Below are 24,871 nucleotides of genomic sequence, written 5' to 3' on the forward strand. Positions count from 1 at the left end.
TATGGACATAATGGTAATATATGCATATATAGATGTGTTGAATGAGATTGGTTATATGGTGCATTTGTATTGATTAATAGTATATACATGGAAATTGTATGCAATTGACTATTTCATATGTTATATTAATTTGAAATATAGAAATACCACTGAGCTTTATGGCTCAACGTACGGTTTATTTTTCCGTACACAGGTTAGGTCCAATTTGAGATTTCGAGCATCGACTTCAGCATCCAGTCAAAGATCCTAGACTTAACAACATTTTTGTATTTTCTTTCGTTAGTTATACGACATGTACTTAAATTGAGTCAAATTCGATACAACTATGTTTATATGCACTTTTAGGTAAAAACGAACTTGGTTAATTGAATATGGATTGTAAATGTATTTAAAGTTGGTTTGAAATGGTGTGAATTGCTATAATGATAATGACCTTAATTGAAATAGGTATGAATGTACATGAATTGAAGGAATTGCAATAGGTAATTAGCTTATAAGTGATAAGGCATTGGCATAATGTTGAACATGGTTTTGGGGTATATAAACCAATGTTAGCATGTTGTACATTGGCTGATCAGGAATAGGAGGTGTTTAAAATTTGTTTGGGAAGATTGCAAGTCATTGTTCAATAAATTTCGCAAAAACAGTATGTGATGTCGCGACGTCATGTGAGTGTCATCCTAACTTAGTGCAACATCGAACTGGTTGTTGTGACGAGGCTAAAACAATATGTCACATTGCGATGAGGAACTCTCCATACCTTGAAACTTTTACAATTTAGTCCTAATTCAACCTCGGGTTAGTATTAGAGCTTTTGCAAACTTGTATAAAACCCAGGAATGATTATAAGTCGTATCATATGCTCATAATTACTTGTATTTTTCATGTTAATTGGTATTATTGAAATATAATTCAGTCGTAGTTGCTTCGACAACGAATGTAACACCTTGTAGGTTGGACTCGGCGATTGGGTTAGGTATAAAGTATTACAAAAAGAAGATGGAAAAATATATAACATTTGTTGTATGATCCACATCTGAGTCAACCTTTTATCCCAAGTTGTCCACTAACATGTAAATAAAACCTTAGTCAATTGATCCTCCCATGTCTGAAGTCTAAAATAATGAGATATTTCAAACATTGTTGAAGAGGAACTCAGACACTAGAATCCAAGTTAGGTTTTGATTGAAAAGATAAAAGTAATAATTATACTTTCTGAAATTGCTAAGTACTCTTAAAACTCATTCAAGCGTGCTTTCGTGGATGGGTGGAAAACCCTACCTTTGCTTTGATGGGGTTTGCATTTGGTTATTTTCAAGTTAATATATATGTTTCTTTTTTTTTTCTTTTTTTCAAACTAGGCAATGAAAATGCTCTATCAACCAATTGTAAGTGGTGGTTGAAATAGGATAGATGGTTGAATTACTCGTATCGTGAATCGGTTGGTTTGATACAATTTTAATAATACTGATAAAAATTGACAAGTTGAATTTAAATTAATTTCAACTTGAATTGACACGAATCTAAATTAACTCAAACTTAATAATGATCCGAACCCATGATAACACTACAAATAACCTGAATCTAAAACGACCATAATCAAAATAATTCAAACTCGTAATGACATATTTAAAAAATCTAAATCTTTAACTCGAATAATTTAAATAAAAAAAATTTTAACTCGAAATGTTTAACCTTTTATAGTTATCAACTAATAATGGCAGTGGAGGCCTAACATTTCCCACTTGGTAGTATCTGTCCTCATGATTCCCCAACTTTAAAAGGAACCTTTTTGTTTTTATTCCTCCCTTTTCATGTCTTTATTTCTTGATATCTTACATAAATTTCGTACTTAACTTCCATTTCAATATTTAATTTGATTTTTGAATTTTGTTCTTTGTTAAACATGGAAGTTTTATTTCAATATTTAATTTGATGCATAAATTCTTTTTATTGCAATTAAGTACTTATAATTTTTTATTAGAGTATAAGTGTCAAATATTCATGAGACCACATGATATTATTTGATATGGATATCAAATTAAACATTAAAACTAAACTCAAGTATCAAATGATATAATAACACTAAATTTTAACATGATAAAAAACCATATGAAATAGAAAGTGGCAAGCTATTGTTATTGTTATTTATAACATTTAGATATATTACAACATATATATAGGGTGAATATTTGGGAGAGTGTACTTTTTCTATTCTATAAGTAACCTTTAGAAACTTAATATGTATCTTTTCTTTTAATATTTATTTTTAAATATTTTACTATAATGTTGTAAGACACTTGTCAACCCCTAACTCTGTTTGCGGAGTAGTACCAAATAACTTCCCATATTTATCCATGTTTTCGATATATAGTGATGAGCTGATTATTGTGTAAGCTATATATGACAGTATTGTCTCCATGCAACTCATGCTGTTTGAGAAGCTTGTCTCACCGTCTGAATAAAAAAACCAGACAAAAGCAATTACTGTAAAATGTTAGTGCTCAATTAATTGTAAGTAGCAATATAATGATATAAAAAATGCGAGACCTGAAGATAAACTTCGAGCTTCCTCTTTAAGATTGCATGCTCTTGCTTCACTTGTTGAAAACTCCTAATGCATCTATAAAATCAACACCTTGAGTTCACTTTAGTATCTTCACTCAACATATATTCAAGTATAAATATGTGAGTATAATCCTCTTCAACTACATGAAAGAACTTTGAAAAGGGTAAATATATTTGTATTCAACATATACTCATATCCGATTCTACTTTGAATACGGCCCTAAAGAGAGTTATACCAAAATATGAGTAATACTATGACCCAAAGAAAGATAAAACACATAAACGTCCAACATGAGCAACTCTTGATTAGAGAGAGCCACTTGTTACTAGTCAAAAAGGAACCAAGCAACCAAAGGTTAGGTATAAATACCTAAGATATGAGTCTCACACTATCTCTTTTACGTGTTTAAAGCTTCCATTTCTGTATCCTTCCGTTAATACCTTTCGCTAACGTAAGTATTAGAGAATGTCTCAAAATACAAGCTCCAATATCTCTCACCTCCCGCTAATTTTGTTGGAACCTAATCTCTCCAAACCCGGCTTAACTTCCTAGAAAAATACCTCCCAACCCACTTCACCACCAAAAAAAAATGACAAACAGATCACGAGTTAAAAGAGTCTTTTAACGTGTGCTAATGGAACTTAATTGATGAAAGGAAAAAAGAAAAAAAGGAAGTAGACAAGAAAATTACCCTTCAGCATTTTCAGCATTGCAGTATTCTCTGAAAGCTGTGCATTCATTGGTAACCTTCTTAGCCCCAATGCTTCAAGAAAATCAATATAATCAAATGACTCAGATAAACAAGAGTAACATCAATTCACTTTTTTTTTTTTTTTTTTTTTTTTTTTTTGGGGGGGCGGTATGTAAGAGTTTACCTGGAGCTGCTTCCCTTGAACTGGTGCATGTAATCATCCAGTTTACAAAAGTCAATAGGCCTACTGTTCCTGCATGATATATGAGAAAATTTCTTATAGTGATCTTAAATATTTAATCACATTGAAGATTAATATGAGAGAATATATATGTTGTTCTCCACTTACAGTGCTTGTTCGATGTTCTGAATTAACCTTGTGGAATCATTGTAAAATAAGGTGACAACCTCTTGAACAAAATTAGGGTTGGTATCATCCTGTAACTCCTCCAGCTGAATGAATTGATCGTCAAGGTAGCCCTGCAATAATGCTTCTTTTTGTAAATTTTACTTGATTTGGAAATGAAATTAAACATAAGTAATTTCCAAATAGAGGAAGTTAAGGAAAAGAAAAGTTGGAAAGGTTTTTTTTTTTAATTTTAACCATATATTATTCTCTCTTTTTTTTTTTTCTTTTAACATATTCCTATTCAAAACATAATTAAGGAATCTCAAATTATGACCTATTAACAAGATGTTCACCTTCTTTAAGGATAATTTAAATTCCAATCAAGGTTATAATATTTAGATCTATTTATGTTTTTGTTAAATGGAATATATGATAATTTTAAAATAAATAACTACTCATATTTAAAATCGTGTGAAACCATTTATGTAATATATATTGACTTCTGAGAGAGAATGGACCTGATCAAAGAGGGACCTTCTCATGGAGGCAACTTGGTTGTGCAGGCGATTCCTATCCATCTTTGCTTTTTTTTTTCTTTCTTTGTTTTTTCCCTTTGTAAACAAAGTGGTAAAAAAAATGGGGTATGCCAATAATTGGTACCTCCACACCTTTGTATTTATAGTATACGGCTAAACCCTAATGGTATGTATGAAAAAAGAGGAAGAATAATAGGCCAAAAATGACTAAAGGGAGAATCAAAGCCAAATTTTTTACGTGTCAAACGATTATCAATTTGGTATATCCCTTTAGATTTTGATTTTTTTTCGACTGAAAAAAAAAGAAATTGTTGAAGAAATAAGGACAAAAAATATAATTTTTTTCATTTTTATTACAAACTAAAAGTATTACAAAAGAAAAATAAATTAATTTAATGTAACTCAAATAGAAATAGTTTGTAATAGCTTGATTCCGTACTACAGTTAATCTGTTAATCTCTAATAAATGAAACTATTCACCCTTGCTAACTAGAGTAACCTAACCCAAGGGAATCAATTCACTTTTATTTCAACCATCCTATCATGCTTTTTCTAGCTTTAGGTAAAATTTAAAATTTGTTTTTTTTAATTAAATATAAATTTATTATAGTTTTGAATTTCATTACTAGAGAGAAGTTATAAACTTTTGGTATTTCATATCTGTTTTATAATTTATAAAAATTAATTTTTTTAATGTTTATAGATACTACTCTTTTTTAATAATTCATCAAATTTAAATTCTAAAATATGTGTTTCTTTTAGCTCGTACTAGAACCTCTTTTGAGAAAAAAAAAATTCCCCAAGTACATAAATAGTTCTTTTAACATTTCCCTAATTTTTCAAAAGAAAGTCAAGCTAGCACCAGCACTTATACTTTCAATGGCTAAAAGAGCTTGCCTATGGACAAATTTATTGTCTTTTTAGTTAATTAATGTAGAAATAGAAACACTCAAAAGTCTAAGATAATTAGATAATCGAAAAGACAAAATTAAAAATTGAGTGATCATTTTATAAAATTTCATTATTGAGTGATAAAAAATTATAATTGGATGATTACTAATATAGTTTAGCCTAATAATAATAACTCTTCACCAAATGGCGGAGCTTAGTAGGGTCTCATAGTCCCCCCTAAAATGGTAATTTTTTAATTTAGGTTTTTTATAATTTATAAAATTTTAAATTAGTAATGGTAAAATTTTGATTTAAGCTTTTAAAAATTATAAAAGTATAGACTATTAAAATAATAAAATTACATTTTTACTATCATAAAAATATATAATTTAATTTCGACACTTATGCTAACTAGAGTAACCAAACCCTAGGGAATCAATCCACTCAACGATCTTATCATGCTTTTTGGTCTCATCAAATACGCAGACGCGAATAAATTACAAGGAATCATCCCCAACATAGAAATTACATAAGGTAAGTTTTGATGTCACGATCAATTCTATTTTTTTATAGCAATATTTTAAAATTAAATTTATAGTAAAATTAATTTTTATGTTTTATTTTACTTTTTATAACAATTTTTCATTTAAAATAGCAATAATCGAAAATTATATAACATCTCTCAAATTTTAATAAAATTAATAAATTTTAGTTAATATATTAATTTAATAAAATATTTAACTTTCACATAAAAATCTATTAATCATATTTTATTAATGAAAATCAATATTTAAGAAATAAAATTATGTGATAAATTGTATTAAAGATATAATCTAAATCTTACTAATTAATATTATTAATAGGAGAGAGATCCATTTACACCAATGTAAAATTAAACTGGTTTTACACCATTCTATAACTTTTATAGGATTAATATTTTAACAATTTAACTATCATATTTCATACTCCATTCATTTGTAGATCATGCATGTCAAGTTAAGCTTAAATTAAAATTTTCTAACTATCTATGTTATGTAATAAAAACTTTCAACCATTAAATATATATTAATATAGACAATTTTTAGACCGACATGATAAAGATTTTAGAGCGATTTAAAATTTTACATAAATGAAAAGTGCAAATGTTTTGATAAATTGAACAGTAGGATTGTTAAAATATTAATCGTATAGAAAGTTACAAAATGTTTAAATCTCTTTAGTTTTACATTAGTGTAAGTGGATCCTCCCAAATTAATATATTATACTTTTAATTGAAAAATTATTTTAAAAGTCAAATATTAACTAAATCTCAAATGTTATCATAAATATATAACAACTAACTTTCTATAATAACTAAAATCTTGGAAAACAAATGAAACTATTATAAAATAAATAAATAAAAAGTTTGACGGTAGTATAATATACATAAGAGATTCATCTAATATAGGGACCCGATTAAATTAGCCTCTCTATTATTAAATGGATCAATTTAGTTCACATAATGTTAAAAAGAATAAATTAATGCCATATTGGGATAGAGTTAACATTTACTATTTAATAGGGTTAATATTTGTAAATTTTTATGGTTACCTAAATAAAATCTTTTGTTTAGAATTGAACTACAATTGAAAAAAGAATTCAAGATAGCTTTTGTACAATAAACCTTAACTCTGTTACAAATTGAACTTATTTGATTATTTTAATAATTTAAAATTAAATTGATCCAGTTAGTAATAGAAGAATTAATTTGATCAAATCCCTATAATATAAGGACCTCCCAAACAATTTAACCTATATTTTATCATCCATGTGTAAATACATTCTGCCTTCCTGCAAGAATATGACAACTTGCAAAAAGTGAAAAAAGAAAAACATGAGCGAGAAAATTACTTTTGGCAAAAAATTGTTTTTCCTCATATTCTTTAGGAATTGACTCTACTCGTGCTAAAGCCGAAGAAACCTTTTGATAGAGGGAACTTGGCTAACCAAAATTGGCCGAAATTGGGATCCTTGTTACCATAATTCCATCGGTCCAACATCAGTTTCATTCTCTAAGTTGAATATCTATATCTTTTATAAAATTTAAATTCAAAATCAGAAAGTCTAAAATTCATATTAATTCCCTTAAAAATTCATATTCATTTTTTATTCGCATTAAATCAAATTTTCCACATCTGAATTTAAATTAATTAACTTATTAATCAAATACTCACAAATACATGTGTTTTATAAACTATATTAAAATTTTAAATATATAAGTAGATGAAGTTTATATAATTTTCAATATGCTTGTGAAATCTAAAATATTCCATAAATTGTATATTAAATAATTACCCGCCTTGAATAATAAACATCTGAAGATTAATATCTAAATCCATTACGATAGCAATTAAAGTATCCGAATCAAAATATTGCCTAAATTTAAAATTTTCAAATTAACCAAAAAAACTCAAATGCCTGCATCCGAATAATGAATATCCGAAAGTTAATATCCACATCTGTTCTAATTCCATTAGAGATGGTAAATAAAATATTATCTGAATCTATAATATCTAAATATGCATAAAAATAAATTAAATATCCACAAATATCTTAATGCGCAGTATCCATAACCATTTATACCGCCAAAGGTTACATTATAACATGTCCACCATCGAACAACCCAAGTTCAGTCAAACATTTCCACATGAAGAACGTATTAGCTCCTCTGTTAATCTTTCAAGAAATCGACTAATACTAACAATCACAAAACTAAAGCTACAATGTACAGATATGTAAAAGAAAATGGTTTTATCCCGTGCTAGTGATAAAAGATACTTGAGAGTGATCGGTCCAATTACATATAATATTGCTAATTGATTTATTATGAAACAATTGGTCATTTATTTTAATTATAATTGATTTATTATAAAAGAATTGTTGATTAAGAATTATAAAAGATAAAGCAGAAACAATTAATCATTATCGTCGTTGACTCTTAACTGGATTTGTATGGACATTGTTGCCAATACGGAAGGACATGAGTTTAATCCGCTGAAACGCATTGTCCTTCTATTCTATTTATGGGTGTGAGAAAGACTATCTGCAATTCTAAATATTTTTTCAAAAAAGAACAGATATGATCAGAACTTATAATGAGATTGTTTAAAAAAATCATTGTCACCGGTCAAGAACTAAAATAAACAATTTCAAAAAGGTGATATCATATATCAAAAACATTTCAAGCCACCGATAAAGATATATCTTTTAAAATTTGCTTAGTAAAAGTGAAAATTGAAAAGATGAAAAGTTGGAATGGAAAGAGAGAAAATATTTTTTTTCCATGGTATGCTTAATAGGAAAATTTTAAAATTTTAAAAATAAACTGAAAATAAAATATTTTAAAAAATGAATAGTTTTGAACTAACATCCATCCTTCTAATTTTCTTTCCTCTTAGCATTCTAACTTTTTAAGGGTGGCAAATATCGTACTCTAGAAAGATTAATCAAATATTGACCAACCATATGCAGACTGCAATTTTTGAACAAATGTTTAAACAAACAAGGTCATTGGCTAACCTAGAACTAGAACGCCTTCAAATAAATCATTAATAAGCATGGCTGCCATCTGATTGGAAATCATCAACTGAAAGGAGTACATGCTACAGTTTCCTAAAAGCATAAAGCGCCTATGGCAATGAAATTGTATTAGCAAAACCGCGATTTCCTAAAAACTTTAGGCTATAATCTGTTTTAATAATAATAATAATAAAAGGGCAGTTCTAAGCGGGAAAACCTTGTAAGAAGAGAAAATCAAAATGTCAAAAGGAGGCTGAAAGGATCATGATTCAAGAGGCTATCAAGACAGGGCAATAGAAAGCCCAAAAGTATGTTAGTGATTGGAATGAGAACATTACCTTTACATAAGCAGACAGTGGTCCTTGTCAAGTCTCTGTCCGTCCTTCCCATGGAACTGTCAGCCAAAAGTTAAAAAAGGAAGAGGTGAGAAGGATGCCTCCTTTATTCCTTTGCCACACATTGAAGAGAGAGTGGAAGAGACAGGGTAAAGCGGATTTTACATTGCCATTCATCTCAATGTCTTCCTCACATGGTCTTTTATAGATGCTTGATCACGTATTCTCCTTCGTTAAAGAAAAGGCTGAGGACACGTGGAGTTGGATGAGAATACGAATTGCTGACTTTGATTTTCACCCGAAGGATCAATATTCGCTCTTCCATCATCGTCTATGCTGATGAGAATCCCACCATGGACGCGATAAACACTACCCAAATTCTAAACTTTCCAAAGCTTAACTAAGCCTTAATTCAAACCAGTTGTGATAAGCTAGAATTCTAGATGAACCTTTGTCCCCATTCAAATCATTCAAAGAAATATCCTTGAAAAGAAGTATCGTAAGCCGATGCGGAAAAAGCACTTAATCAGACCAATCACTGGAAACTACAGTTCACCTCGATGACAAAAGAATGCTTGTTTTGCACTAAATAAATCTGAGCACAAGCCTTCAGAGGGAAAAAATGACAGTTTATATAAGATTGGTAATTTGTTCCCATGCAAAACATGAAAGAGTTTAAATTTTAATTAGGATCGCTGTATTTTATACAAATAAAATTGTCTTGGTAAAAAAACAGTAAGAAAGCATCTTTAAAGAGCATTAAGGGATATAAATGGCACCTATCTGGAAAGGTGAGGTAGAGGAAACTCCACATACAATTTGTGGGCCTTCAAAGAAATAACCTTTGCACTCATTTAGACCATTTCAATGGGTATATACTCCAAAAAATGGTGGGCGATGATGAATCATCTAAAAGTCAAATTAAGGTTTGTACGCAAACCAATTCATTCATCTATGTAAGAAGCCCATTGCCTGGTAGACATTACTAAGAGTAGCATCAGCTATAGCTGCAGCTTTAGTAGCCCCTTCTCCCAAGACTCCGTCCAAATAAGCTGGATCAGAAATAATTTCCTCATGCCGAACCTGAAAAAGTTGAAAACCAAACTAATGATGGGGACACCTCAGTGGACATGCAAAACCAATGCCATACCAAAGTAGGGAAAATGAACAAAATGTGGTCACAACATTGGCTGAAAACAACTTCATGCACATCAACCAGAAAAAACTCTCCATGCACATGCAATTTATTCATGAAAAGAAACACCTACCACTACCGTCAAAGATATAATCTAATCAAACATTGGTACCATCTTGGCAGCAATGCAGGTTCAACACTGAAGCAGCAACATGGATATGACTAGATTTTATGTTTTGCTAGACTGCAGTAGACAGCTTCATAGCAATTGCCGGGAATCATTTATTGAAACTAAGGTTGACCAAACAGATGAAATAAGATAAGCAGGAGACACTAGATCCTCAATTACATCCTTCATTAAAAAGAAAAATGAAGAACAGAATTATATCAAGAATGCTTTTACTACTAAATTATAATCATTTGAAAGCGAAAATAATTAGTCAAAGAAGATCCATAAATATATATTTCTTCCCCACAAACATGACTGTATGGTAAGAATTATTTGTAAGCCAGCATTTGATTTAACATGATTAATCTTAAGGTGAAATATATGTCTAGGATAAAGTACTAATACAAAAGTACACACCTTAAGTCCACTTGGGGTAATAACATGCCTAATCACAATAAGATAAAAAGAATACCATGTATATGTTCCTATCATGCACGATAAAAAACTAAAAATAATGTTGCATATAGTGCTGAGAACCTGTATAGGATGTAAATGATCAACCAATGCATCTGTCAGGAGGGTTTTAAATGTGCCCCAGTTCATATCTTGGCATTCCTGTGCAACTTCCTGAAATAAGGAGAAAAACATAACAGTTATCTCGTGTTGAATCTCTTGTAAGCTATCAAGCCTCAGATCAATGACCCCATAATTTCCTGAAATAAGGAGAAAAACATAACAGCTATCAAACCTCTTTTGTCTTGCCCGAAATTAGCTGATATATTGAAAGAAGATTGTTGCATTCAGGACGTTCGGGATTGTCAAATTCCATGCTATAAGAATTGCCAGAAGAAAAACAAGACAATAAGTTGGAAAACTTCATATCAGATGCTATTGTCATATAAAGAAACATGTAAAAAGAAAATAAAGCTGGAAATATAAAGGAAACTTCAAATTAACAGTATAGACGAGGAATTTACCCTGGAAATGAGTCAGTCTTGCAACGCTTTATCTTGTTTGCTATCACCTTACCACCAAAATAAAAATGAGATTAATTTTGATTGAAGTGAACTACGGGTAAAAACAGACCTCTGAAACCAGCTAATCTCCATAATTTCTTCATAGCATCAATAATTGAGTGTATTAAGTCATAAAAGCATGTATTCTTTAATTAAAAAGCTGGTATTAACTTTATTAGATAAACTTACAAGAAGGGGGAAAACTTTGTAAGATGGTCCACAAGAACCCTTTCCTTCCCCCCCCCCCCCCCAAATAATACTGTAACTTACAATTAGTTTTTGAAGCCCAAAAATTCAACTCTAGTAAGCATGTATTAATAAAACCTATTGTCATTTTCAAACAAACACACACAAGGCAGGGAGAAACAAGGCAGAAAATGCATTAAACCACTCACATCCTTGGGGTCAAGAAGATTGATGCGAGACTGATCAGAAGGTGCAGATTTGGACATCTATAAAATTGAGCCCCAGAAATAAATCAGTCAGTGTCAGAAAAAATCATTTCGGAATACAAACAAATAGGTTATAACAGTTTCATCGGCTATTACTTATTTCCTCTTTAGCAGTTACAGAGCGAGAACTAAGAGATGAAAAAGGTTGAAAGGTGACTTCATATTTCCTATTATTTTCCAATCTGTAAAATGACGTTCAAGAACAAAGATCAAATATCCCCAGTTATAAACTGCGAAGCTTAGCTAAATATGATTCAATATGATTACTTCTATGAACAAGTAACTAGGTTAAAGTTTGAAGAATGCATTCTTAATAGCTTCATTATGCAATGGAAGTGAGAATGTAGGAAATAGAAGGCCTTATGCTAATTGAATAAGTGGCAATGAAGTTAAATTTAGTGAGATCCATGAAGCCGTCTTAAGACAGTTTGGTCTATCTGTATTAGGTAATCATGATAGTTCGATTTAACAATTACTTGATGGTATTAATCACTGAGAATGATAGCTGCAGAGAAATAAAAATGCAGAAGATAAACTTGATTCTTAAAATCCTAAAAGTTCCCAACATGATCATCTGCACCAGTGGCGGATCCAAAAATACGACTTGGGGGGGGCAGGGGCGAAGTCACAAATTTTTTTTTTTTTTGGGGGGGGGGCAAAGTGCAATTTTACCCTTACTAATTTAAAATTTTATAAATTTAAATGAAAATTTTTCCATTTTAGGGGGAGCTGGGCCCCTGCCACCCACCCACCCACCCCCCAAGATCCGCCCCTGATCTGTACGCAATTCATCAAAGAGGAAATTGCACTATATAGGACGTGGGAAGGTCAGAAACTCTTATATTCATCTACCAGCAGCAAGTTTAACATATCAAATTATCGATTGAAGAAACCTTTGAAAGACCATCTGTTAGGGACATGACTCGTGCTCCAGCTGGTGGTATAAGGGGTTCAGGAACCTACAGAAGCAAACAAACTTAGATAAGGACCCTCCATAAGTTTTGATGGTTCATGAGCTTCGATGCAAGGTCTAAACCAAGTGTTGGTATAGACAATCACCTTAAAAATAGCACCACCACGCCTGTGACCAAAATAAAATATTAAGAGTCAAAGCTTTAATGATGATAATGAGCAGCAACCAGAAGCAAAGCACAGATACAATGATGAATCAACTATTTAAATCAATATTATAAAATATAATAGATTCTCACCCTCCCAACTTTTTCCACTTCCTTCCTCCATATAAATAGTTAACACGCTCAGCCAACTCACGAGTCAACTCCAAATGCTGCTTCTGATCTTCACCTACTGGAACTAAATCAGACTGCAGAAGCATGCTGCAAGTGTGTAAGAGTCATGCATCTTCAGGGCACTTAATCAGAACATCAACATTTTTCAGATAAGATACTCAAACTATCAAAGTTGTTAAGCATGCTAAAAAAAATCAATGCTACTTATGCTTCCAGAACCACCTGATACAAAAGAATATCAGAAGCCATCAGAACAGGATAGGTCAATAAAGCAACTCCAACATTTTCATCTCCCTGCAAAACCATAACAGAGGAAGGAAATTAATGTAAACAGACAAAAAGCATAAATTTGGTAAGAGAAACAAGATGAAAAGAAATAATGACTCTACTGGAAAGAATACCAATCCTCTTTTACCCTGACATTGGAAAAACATCTTACATAATGTCACAAGTCCTACAAACTTCTTTGTTACAATAAATGGTGAAAGCACCAGAGGTAGAAGGGCATTTCTGGGAAATGGTATCCATAGTATGATATTTGCTTTAGCTAAACTATTTCTGCATCATTGAGATTGATGCAATGATGCCTACACATTTAGAGCAAGTAAGTATATTGGGTAATGCTCAATGATGATTAGTAGACCAAAGGAGGTCATCAAACCGGCCGAATTCTTCTCCGAACATTTATATTCACTAATGACATCTAAAGCACTCCCCTTTTGACAGACTCCAAATTCACTGGGACAAAAACTTCACTAGTAAGAGGTAATATTACAGAATCCAAAGAAAGTTAAAGCTAATAATAATAGTGAAAATAACATCAATAATAAGGAGATGGAGCTGTCATACAGCTAAAAACGCACCGCCTTGCGAGATTTCTCTTTAAACTGAATCATTCTATTTAGCCAACCAATTGGTGTGGCAGAACTCAGTAGCCACATCAATTCTACATGAGCACGAACATGTGACTGCACAAAGACAGAAGCCTGCAAGGACAAAGAAAATTCTAAGCAACCAGAATTCAAACATCCAGCAAAATAACTCATGAAAATATCATATAGGAAAAAAAAAGGTAGCAACACGCCTTTGAGGTGTCCACACCACATGCCAAATAAATAGCTGCTGTATTCCTTGTTGCCTTAGATAGTTGTTGTGTATCATATGGTAGTGTAATCTGCACGTTGAGAAAATGAATCAATTGAAAATAGGTAAATAGTCATCCAGAATCAAGAAAATCTTGCTTTCAAAAAGCAGTCCAACATAAAAGATGATTGCAAGGCAGCAATATCAATGAGAAATTTGCACATAGATAATATTTTAAACATACCGCATGGAGGTCCACAATGAAAAAGAGTGTGTCATATGAGTCCTGCAAAATAGAACCACATCAAGAAACACTTAATCATGCAAGAAATTAAACATAATGGTAAAGTTCCTTGTAAGTATCAAAATAACAAGGACAGACACTAGCTTAAACAGGTTTAGTCAATCTTATTCTCATTGAAACCAAGAAATTGGAAGCATTCATTAGTTCAGGTCCATGAATCCAGAAAGTACCTGTCATCTAGAACCTGCTATAAAACCCAACCTTGGGGATATTTTCAAAGTCTAACAAGAATGAGTATATTGAGAAGACAGCAACAACAAAAAAAGATAGCACATGCCATTTTCACAATGAAAATCTAGAAAAGGTACACTGCACAAGGACAAACATCAGTCTCACACTAATTTCAAAAGCAACTAAAGTTGATCAAAAAGGAAACAAAGATATTTATTCTGTACACTTCATCAGAAGTAGCTACATTGCTGATGTCATAAAACCATATTATTCATATTACTTAACATGTTTGACCTTGAGAATATAACAAAGAAAGTCAGAAGAACCTGAAGCTCAATCCAAGTCTTTATGGCTCCAAGATAATTCCCAAGGTGGATAGCTCCTGTTGGCTGGACTCCAGACACTATCCTCTTCCTGCAAGCAATTCAATATATGCTTATTAAGCCATGTTTGTGCTTTGAGAATTAAGTAAAAAAATAAAAACTAAGGTAATTTGAATTCGCTTAGTCTAAAAAGCAATAAAACGGTTTCGATTTTCAAAATCATTAAAATCAAATATGTGCAAATCTTCCTTAAAATTCATTCTCTAATTCAATGAATTCAACTCTAGTTTCGTTCCAAACAGGCTATAAACAAAGTTATTCTAGATTAGTATTCTGATTCTGGCTTTTCAACAATTCAATTTAACAATTCAGAACAAGCTTATATACCACTGCATTGCTTTTGGAATTAATGTAATGAAATAAAAATTTAAGGTCATTTGAAATCTATAATTCGCTTCCTGATGCAATGAACTTCCTTTTTTGAATAAAAAAAAATTCACATGTGAGCAAATCTTCCTTAAAATCTATTCTCTAATGCAATGAATTCAACTTTAATTTGCTTCCAGACAGACTAAAATCAAAGTTATTGTAGATTAACAATCACATTCTCGCTTTTCAACAATTCGATTTGACAATTCAGAACCAGCTTGTATATTTTAAATCTATAATTTACTTAGTCTGGATGCAGTAAACTATTTTTTTTTTAATCGATAAAATCATATGAGAGCAAATCTTCCTTCAAATTCATTCTCCATTGCAATGGATTCAACTTTAATTTGGTTCCAAACAGGAAATAAGCAAAGTTATTCTAGATTAACAGTTACATCCTCGCTTTTCAACACTTCGATTTAACAAATGAAAACAAGCTTATATTTACCAGTACATCGACGATAAATAAATTACTAAGTCCTAAATTTTTACTTCACTGATTACATTAGAAACAAGATAAGGAAATAACTATGCAAATAGAGATTTTACCTCACGGGGATAGAAGAAGTCTCGGGAACAGCTGGCTGCGAGAGCGAGACACTGCAGCAGCAACGGAAACCAGCGCCATTGTCTCCATTTATAGTACGGTTATGACGGATGGATCCAGGCCTTTTCAAGTATTTACTTCCAAGTCTGCCGCAAAACCTGCTTTAGTACAAAAAAGAAAATGCCAAACAAGAATGTAAATAGTTTGAAAATGAAATTTTCATGGATCTAAGTATGAAGCGAGAAGGATAGAGTACGTACAGTGAAGAAGAGAGGCGAGGAGTGGTATTAGAAAGGGTGAGAAATTGAGAGAGAACTGCGCGTCCCATTTTTTTCCTTTTTTTTTTTTTTTTCAAACGGTGATTTTGGGAAAAGATTTATCCTGCGAAAACGAGGGAGAAACTAAGACCGCGAGATGACGGATTGGGTGAAGATTGGACCGGTTTAAAAAATCAAACCGATCCGCAATCCAATTCAAAAAATAATAATATAAATTAATAATAATTAGAAATTAATAAAATTCACAAAATAAAGAAGATATAAAAATTAATATATTGACCTTAAAAAATTTTAATATATTGCATTCCAAAAATATATATATATTTAAAAGAGTAAACTATAAAAATAGTCACTAAATTTTAGTAAAAAATTTATTAATGAACTATGAAAAGTTACATATTTATCATTAAAGTTATCGACTTATAACGTTTTGATCATTTATCCGTTAATGATTGTTCGTTACATCCTTAACGAAAAAATGAAGTGGCACATTCATTCAAGGGATAATATCTAATTTGATCCCTAAAATATAGCTAAAACATTCAATTTGGTATTTTTACAATATTGTTAACAATAATTTTGAAAAGTTATTAAAAATTCTAAAAAACATATCAAAAAATCTTTTAAAAATCTAAAAAGTCAGTATTTATTTTTTGAAATTATAATTAAGTAAATAAAATTTAAAAAAATCATATAAGAAGCAATAGGGGTATTAGAGATTTGGCCAGCCAAGTTGATTAGCCCAATGGTACCATCCGCATACTTAGATGGAAGGATCAAAGGTGATAGAGGGTATGGTTCAAGTTTTTGGAAACCACTAAGCGAAGACACGAAGAGTGCATGGAATGGCTTGAAACAAAGCCATCTAACTCACTAGTCTATGTTTCCTTTGGAAGCATGGTTTCATTATTAGAGGAACAAATAGCAAAGCTCACATAGGGTTTAAAGGAAAGCGACATGTATTTCCTATTGGCTTTATTTGATGAACGTGGTTTTTCTCAGGCAGGATGGGTTTTGTTTATTATATGTTTTTTATGAATTTTTAATTTTTTTTACAAAATTATAATTTTTAAAAATATTTTTGTAATTTCAAAAATAAATAATGAAATTTCAGATTCTTTTTAAGATTTTTTGATAACTTCTAGAATTTTTAACATTTTTTTAAAATTATTGTTAAAAATGTTGTAAAAGTACTAAATTGAATAATTAGTTATAGTTTAGGGATCAAATTAGATATTAACTCTTAAATTGTGCCACCTCACTTTTCCGTTAAGGCTGTAACAATCAGTAACGGACGAGTGACCAAAACATTATAAGTCAATAACTTTAACGACTAAAACGTAACTTTTCATAATTAGTAAAAAAAAGAAATTTCACCAAAATTTAGTGACCATTTTTATAGTTTACCTAATAAAAATGAGGAGGTAAACTAACCGTTAAAATTCTTATTTTTTTTCTATAAACATCCAAAGTTATTTAAAAGAGTTAAATTTTATTAATTTGAACTGATTTTTTTATTCTCAATTTTTTATTATAATAAATTTAGCTCTCAAGTTTGTATTTTTGTACTCTTTTTTTAGTTAAATTGGTCATTAACCTTTTAAATAGAGTCAAATCATTTTACTAAGAAAATGCTAATTAAAAATTATTTTTAACAATGTTAGTGTGACAACCCACATTAGAGTGTCTACATGTACCTCATGTTGATATGATACTATTTATCTTATATGTAACTTCAACAAATAATTTATAATTTATAAAAATATTCAAAAAATTCAAAATTTAGAAAAAAAATTATAAAAAGTTCATAAAAAAAAGTTAGCATGAATGTAGGTTAGACCTGTCCATGGCCGCCCGGCCCGACGGCCCGCCCGTATGGGAGGGTTCGGGTAAAAATATAGGCCAGAAATATGGGCTTGGAAAAAAACGAGGCCCATTTAAAAAATGAGCCGGGCCTCGGGCACCACTTTTTTGGCCCGGGCCTGGCCCGGCCCGAATATAATAAATATATATTTTTTATTTTTATTTTTTATTTTTAAAATACTTTTAAAATAATTTTTTTTTTAAAATAATTTTTTAATGTTTATTTTAAAAATGGGTCGGGCCAGGCTCGGGCTTATGATATTTTTCCCGGGCCGGGCCTGGAAAAAATTTTAGGCCCATATTTCGGCCGGGCAGGCAGGCCCGGCCTAGGAGGTGGGCGAAAAAATTTTCGGGCCGGCCCGGCCCGGCCTATGGACAGGTCTAATGTAGGTTAGCATGTTTGAAATTTTAACATTATAGTTAATATCTCCATTAAAAACAACAATTTGACTAGAGGTGCTCATGGGCCGGGCCGGGTTCGGGCCGGGCCCGGCCCGAAATATGGGCCTAGAATTTTGCCTAGGCTCGGCCCGGGAAAAAATTCATAAGACCGGGCTCGGTCCGGCCCGTTTTTTAAATAAATACCAAAAAATTATTTAAAAATTAAAACAAAAATTAAAAAAGTATTTTAAAAATATTTTAAAATTTAAAAAAATTAAAAAAATAAAAATATTTATTAGGCCCGGGCCAAAAAAGTGGTGCCCGAGGCCCGGCCCGTTTTTTAATCGGGCCTCGTTTTTTTGCCCAAGCCCATATTTCGGGCCTATATTTTTACCCAAACCCTCCCATATTTCGGGCGGGCCATCGGGCCGGGCCGCCCGGCCAATGAGCACCTCTAAATTTGACCCTTTTTAAAGGTAGATGATTTCTACTTTTTTTTAAGGTTGAGGTCAAATTTAAATAAAAAAATAAAGCTCAAATTGACAAAAAAAATGTAAATATTAAAAGTTAAATTTATCATTAGGCCTTTTTTATAGATGGTACATTCTTTAAATTTTTTTTTTCAATTTGTTGGTTAAATGGATGATTTGACTTTATTTTTACTTTTTACTTCATGGTAATCATTATAATTAAGGGTAAATTGCATCATTAGTAACTAAACTATGAGTAAATTTTCGTTTTGGTCACTTAATTAAAAAAACTTACAATTCTGTCACTAAGCTATTCAAAAACTTTTATTTAAGTCACTGGATTGTTAATTAATTTATTTTTTTTAAAAGTTTCGCCACTGATCTCCAAGTGACGATTTGACGATCGGTATGGTAGATAAATACTCATCGACAAGTAGAAAAACATAACTTAGATCAAAGTAAATCTGGCAGTCAGTGTCGAATATTAAAGAAAAAATATGTTTGAATTTTGGTTCGCCGGCAGTGTGAACAAAGAAAGTTATATAGCATCAATTTTAACAGTCCAGTGACTTAAATGAAAACTTTTGAACAGTTCAATGACCAAAACAAAAACATATTCATAATTTAAGGGCTAATGGTGTAGTTTACTGGGGAGATGTTTTTGTATAGATTTGTTAAATTATTTATAATGGTCTAAAACCTTAAATTAAATAAATAGAATGATACTGAGTATTTAAGTATATTGGAACTCACAAGTTTTAAATTGAAATAAAATCAACAAAAAAAAATTAGTTAAGACTAAATGAACCAAAGTATCCTTTGAACTTATATTTAGTAATTTTGTTATTTTCGTGATTTAGTTATTATGCCTTGAAAAACAAAGTTATAATTGATTGATATTTTATACACAAACATTGAATTGAAAATAACCCCCACAAAAAGAAAAGCAATATTGTGATTCATTTCAAAACAGGATTGAAATTACATTAAAGAAAACAATGAATAGCCCATAACTTGGTGCTATGACAAGAGCAAAACCAAGTGAAGCTTAGGCTTTGCAAATAGCAGACAAACATACAAAGCATTGGACTATATAGGACGAGTCTATTCCAATTTCAAGTTTCTAACGGTAGGTTCTGTATTTTGGACTGTACATGCAGCTCTCTGCATATTTAACCAGATCCTTCGGCTGAGGAAGGTGAGAAGCCAGACCTACACCAATCAAACAACATATCAATGGATGCTTATATATATATACCACGACGGCAGTGAATATAAGAGCTTAACGAATTATATAGAAGGGTCACTCACCGAGTTCATATGCCTTGGCGGCAACCTTAGCTGCGATGTTGGCTGATATCTTTCTGATATCGGAGAATGGTGGGTAGATCAATCCCTTCTCGTAGTGTTCCTCCGTCACTTGCAAAGCCAAAGCTTCCGCTGTATAACAAAAAGGGTTGCAGTTAAGAGTCTAATTTTGATAAGAGGGGTTGTTGTAGAAGGATTTTGAGTGGTTTGATGCACTTACAGGCTGCTAAAAGCATGTCATCGTGAACACGAATCGCACCGGAAATTATGACACCCAAGCCAAATCCAGGGAAAATATATGCATTGTTTGCCTGAATTGACATCAAACAAGGAGATAACTAGTGTAAGAAAATCTGGGTGTAAGCAAACTTCAACCTTAAGAAATACTTTTCGAGGTTACAGATAGAACCTGGCCAGGCACGAAGACTTTGCCATCATATTCAAAGGGGTCAAATGGGCTTCCACTCGCAAAGATTGCACGACCCTTCAAATAAAAAAAAGGGGGTAAAGATTAGATGTAGATAATTTTAACTAAAATAAAAGAAAATTACATGTCATATATATACCTCGCTCCATGTATATGCTTCTTCTGCTGTACACTCAGCTTGTGAGGTAGGGTTAGATAGAGCCATGATAAGAGGTTTCTGCAAGTTTGGTCAAACATTAGGATTAGAACAAAGGTCTTCGGTCGAGACTGAGATGGTGTCAACATGCATAGAGAGATATGTAGTTTGAGTGAGACAGAGAGAGATAAAGAACCTCATTCAAGGCTGCCATGGCCTCAACGACTTCCTTTGTGAATTGTTTTCCAACACCAGATGTTCCGATCAGGACTGTTGGCTTGATTGCCTGATTAATTTAAACAAAGGTGAGAAAGAAAAAAATATATATATATACATATAATATTATACTATTATACTAATATATGAGCAGGTCATAGCTAAAGAAAAAAAAATATATATATACATATAATATTATACTATTATACTAATATATGAACAGGTCATAGCTCACGAAGGCAAAAACACCACATTCTAGCGGTCAACCAGAGAGCAAGCCACCTGACACGGCAAGTAGCTATCAGAGACCAATTTCATTGTCAAGTACCCTGAGCAACTTAGTAACCAATGTGCATGAACCGGGCAGCCTAAAGTGTCTCAAAGCACAAGCTTTGACAGTCCCTTAGCTCACCCTTACCTTGCAGGCAGTACCTCAACCCTACCAGGTCTAGTCCGGTCTACTACCTCAGAAATGCATCAATATAGATAGAATCCAACACAAGATATACACACCTTCACAGCATCAACGAGTTCCTTGACAGGTTCATGTTCATGAGCCCAAGGTTTCTTGAAGTGTTGAAGTGACTCCTTGCGCGAGTCAACAATCAATCCCCTTGAGTCTACAAGCCATATCTTCTTCCGGTTCTCTTCAATCGGATTTCCAGTCTGTCACAAGAAATTAAATGTTTAGCCTTAAACCCTTTCCTTAAGAAACAGAAAAAAAAAAAAGACATTTAGCATCAGAAAATGCTTAATCTTGTTACCTGCTTTGACATTTCAAGAGCTATGAGCTCAGCTATACCGGTTCCAGCCTATGAATACCCAAAATGTAAAAAAAATTAAGGCTTGAAACACATCTAGAAAAGTTTTTGTTGGCATTGTGTTAGTTGAAGCCTTACCTCACCAGCACCAAGGAACAAGAACCTATGGTCTGCAAGAGTTCCACCGAGTAATCTCAGGGCTGCAAGTAGCCCGGCCAGTACCACAGATGCTGTTCCCTGCCATTATGAAAGAGCTTCCATTTAAGAAAAGAATATTTCTTGAAACTAAAACAATGTAACCACCATGAATGAAAAAAATAAAAATGACGGAATTGACTTAGAATGTATTACCTGTATGTCGTCATTGAAAACAAGATGAGATGAACTGTATCTTGCCAACAACTCGAATGCGTTGTGGTTCGCAAAATCTTCAAACTGAAAGCCAAGCAAAGCATATACATTCAGGGAACAGTGCATGCAAAAATCCAAAAGTAAAGGCCAAAAAATGAACATGAACCGATGATGTTACCTGTATTAGAACTTTCTCTCCGTAATTCTGCTTAACTGCAGACATGAACTCATGAAGAAGTTCTGCGTATTCCTAAACCACAGGAAATCCACGTAATTCAGTTTCTTTAGAAAGTAAATACATTTATGAATAATTATAAAGACGTAAAGGAAAATCATCAAACCTGTCCAGTTGCCCTCCTTTGTCTAAGACCAATGTAAAACTCGTCATTTAACAACTTCTCATTGTTTGTCCCAACATCAATAGTGATAGGCAAGCACTGCAAATTATTGAGTGAAAATTGTAAACAATCAAACCATAAAAGAATTTTGAACCAACATCATATATCCAACACAAATTTTAACTACAAACTCGTCCATTGAAGGAAAAAAAACAAAGCAAAACCAATCATGAAATAGAAATGGTTTCGCTAATGCTTACTGCTGAGGGGCGGACTCCACCAAGAGCTGTATATAGAGAAAGTTTTCCTACAGGTATCCCCATTCCCTGAAAACAAACCACATATTAAAAACATTAAGTTGCAGTAAATTTACATGTTAGATCACTTAATTGAGTCACTTATGCTAACTTCATTTAAGTAATTTTTATGAAAAAGTTGTCCCAAGCATACATGGCTTAGCTCGAAATCACGTATGCATGCTAGAGCAGCTTACCTGGCAACCGAGATCTCCAAGTCCCAAAATTCTCTCACCATCAGTGACAACAATAACTTGAACACTCCTCTCAGGCCAGTTTTTCAACACTTCAAGAATCTTCCCCCTGGTGGATTTGCAGTGCTTAGTATTTGTTATGCAATACATAAAAAAGGAAACAATCAGACAAAGGGCAGCACACCATCAAATTGCATACTTCTCTTTCAAGCTGATGTAAAGACCCTGAGGGCGCCTGAAAATGCTCCCATATTTTTGGCAAGCTTCACCAACAGTTGGGGTGTATACAACCGGGAGCAGTTCCTCCACGTTATCGACGAGAAGCTTGTAGAAAAGGCGTTCGTTTCTCTCCTGCGAAAATGCAGTGAAACCACCATCATCGCATCAGTATCTGTAGATTGATTAAGAAGTGTGATGTTGAAGGGGAATTTAAGAAATGACGACGTACCTGAAGGTCCATGAGGGCCATGTAACGTTGCAAAGGAACTTGGTATTGGCGAAGGTTATGCATGAGCTTCTTCTCTTGAAGCTCTTGAGTGAGAACAACAGGGGGAAGAAGGCCACGCAGGTAATGGGCATCTCTCTCTTTCTCAGTGAAGGCTAGCCCTTTGTTGTGGCGAGGGTCACGCATCAACGAATACCCACTGCAACAACAATAATACCAAATTAAACCTATACTAAATTATGGCTCACTCATGCGGTTGATGAAAAAACTTAACTAATTATATTTATAAAAAGTAAATAAGCATTCCATTGAAGTGGTAAAGCTGGCATATCAAAGAAGATAATATTTTTGTTAAATAAGTACAAAAATACAATTATAAGTAATATTTGTTTTTTTTTAACTAAGCTCCATTTAGCTTTAAGAAATAAATACTATTTTCCTTTTATTTTATTTTATTTTCGTTTTCCTGAAAATGAAAATTGAAAACAAAAATTAGTTTTAAAATGAAAATAAAAACATTTTAAAAATCAGACAATAGTGAGCTTTTAATAAAATAGATATCACCAACTTGATTAGATAATTAAAATATATATATATTTTGTATATGATGATAGAAACTCGAAAGCTTAATCCTATTAACTCAAATGATTTAATCATAAAAAAATCAACAACCCTAACTCAGAAATAACTCCAGGCAAAAAATTATCCAATATCCAAAATCATATAAAACAAAAATATAATCATTAGAAATTATCTGAATTCGACTTTGAGAATCCATACGCAAACATGAATAATCAAATCCCAAAATCATCTGACCCAATTCAAAGACAAGCAGTAGCTTTTCTGTTTATGTTATAATGCACATACACATACACACCATGCTATAAAAATGAGAAGTGAAGGAAGATAATATCGGCAACATTAGTGCAGAAATCTGAAAATCCAATTCAATCACCTAGCAACAGAGACAGTCCAAGGAGTGACAAGCTGATCGATGGAGGCAGCATCCTCACCGTACACATCCTCCACACCACCAGCAACACTGTAATCACCACCGTCCATCCTTGTTCTCAGCAATAATCAAAGACTCTACTCAACTATCTAAGATCAAAGAAAGCTTTGAAACAGGGCAAAACAAAGGTTTTGGCTTTATATTTCAGATAACAAAAACCAACCCATTTTATAGGGGAAGTGAAATCAAAGGAACCCCAAAAGGATTGTTCAAGGAAAGTTGGAAATCAAAAGCTTGGTGGCGTTTTGCTTTCTTTGTTTTTTTTTCCAACGTCAAAGAGAAGGTGCTGAGTACGGCCCCACGTGTAGAAATGGGTGCTTCTTAAAGATATTTAGGACAAATTATTTTTATCTTATTTTATACAAATCACAGGCAACTTGCAATATATTGGATGGTTTTTTTTTTTTGTAATGAATGCATGAATGCATTCTTTGTGGTGCTGGTAGGGACTAGGAAGAAGAGGATGGAACGTGGTGAAAACTGGAACCAACCGACAGCTATATATATAGCAGCCATTATTTTTAAAATAAAATACTATTAATAATTCCCAAATTGCAATTCACTTTTAATGACTTTGGGATATAATA

The 24,871-nt window shown here is 32.2% G+C and overlaps 3 protein-coding genes across 4 annotated transcripts; all 3 read right to left on the bottom strand.

Annotated features, from left to right (window-relative positions):
• Window positions 1–2,113: 2,113 nt before the first annotated feature.
• LOC105772237 (histidine-containing phosphotransfer protein 4) lies at window positions 2,114–4,283 on the bottom strand. Its single transcript, XM_012593551.2, has 6 exons — window positions 4,128–4,283; window positions 3,610–3,740; window positions 3,445–3,513; window positions 3,261–3,332; window positions 2,551–2,623; window positions 2,114–2,457 (listed from the first exon to the last, which is right to left on the bottom strand). Exons 1-6 carry the CDS (start codon window positions 4,185–4,187, stop codon window positions 2,428–2,430), a joined length of 435 nt encoding a protein of 144 aa, XP_012449005.1. The 5' UTR covers window positions 4,188–4,283; the 3' UTR covers window positions 2,114–2,427.
• A 5,293-nt stretch (window positions 4,284–9,576) lies between these two features.
• On the bottom strand, window positions 9,577–16,208 carry LOC105771807 (tryptophan--tRNA ligase, chloroplastic/mitochondrial). Of its 2 annotated transcripts, none has more exons than XM_012593199.2 (15): window positions 16,069–16,208; window positions 15,811–15,966; window positions 14,836–14,923; window positions 14,279–14,320; window positions 14,036–14,125; window positions 13,815–13,937; window positions 13,174–13,245; window positions 12,913–13,025; window positions 12,761–12,782; window positions 12,595–12,660; window positions 11,645–11,701; window positions 11,211–11,257; window positions 10,982–11,063; window positions 10,771–10,860; window positions 9,577–10,012 (listed from the first exon to the last, which is right to left on the bottom strand). In XM_012593199.2, the coding sequence occupies exons 1-15, from the start codon at window positions 16,134–16,136 to the stop codon at window positions 9,878–9,880; spliced, it is 1,251 nt and encodes a 416-aa protein (XP_012448653.2). In that variant the 5' UTR covers window positions 16,137–16,208; the 3' UTR covers window positions 9,577–9,877. The 2 variants fall into 2 exon arrangements, with proteins under 2 accessions (XP_012448653.2, XP_052488829.1); XM_052632869.1 differs by having other exon boundaries at window positions 15,811–15,969.
• Window positions 16,209–19,737: 3,529 nt separating this feature from the next.
• Window positions 19,738–24,579, bottom strand: LOC105773911 (NADP-dependent malic enzyme). Its single transcript, XM_012596110.2, has 17 exons — window positions 24,228–24,579; window positions 23,276–23,471; window positions 23,027–23,178; window positions 22,831–22,936; window positions 22,598–22,663; window positions 22,341–22,436; window positions 22,178–22,249; window positions 22,000–22,083; window positions 21,787–21,885; window positions 21,652–21,699; window positions 21,401–21,553; window positions 20,868–20,957; window positions 20,675–20,752; window positions 20,518–20,592; window positions 20,329–20,419; window positions 20,112–20,240; window positions 19,738–20,012 (listed from the first exon to the last, which is right to left on the bottom strand). The coding sequence occupies exons 1-17, from the start codon at window positions 24,332–24,334 to the stop codon at window positions 19,924–19,926; spliced, it is 1,731 nt and encodes a 576-aa protein (XP_012451564.1). The 5' UTR covers window positions 24,335–24,579; the 3' UTR covers window positions 19,738–19,923.
• Window positions 24,580–24,871: the final 292 nt, after the last annotated feature.

This window comes from Gossypium raimondii, chromosome 6, assembly GCF_025698545.1.
Source record: "Gossypium raimondii isolate GPD5lz chromosome 6, ASM2569854v1, whole genome shotgun sequence".
In the NCBI taxonomy this organism is placed as follows: Eukaryota; Viridiplantae; Streptophyta; class Magnoliopsida; order Malvales; family Malvaceae; genus Gossypium; species Gossypium raimondii.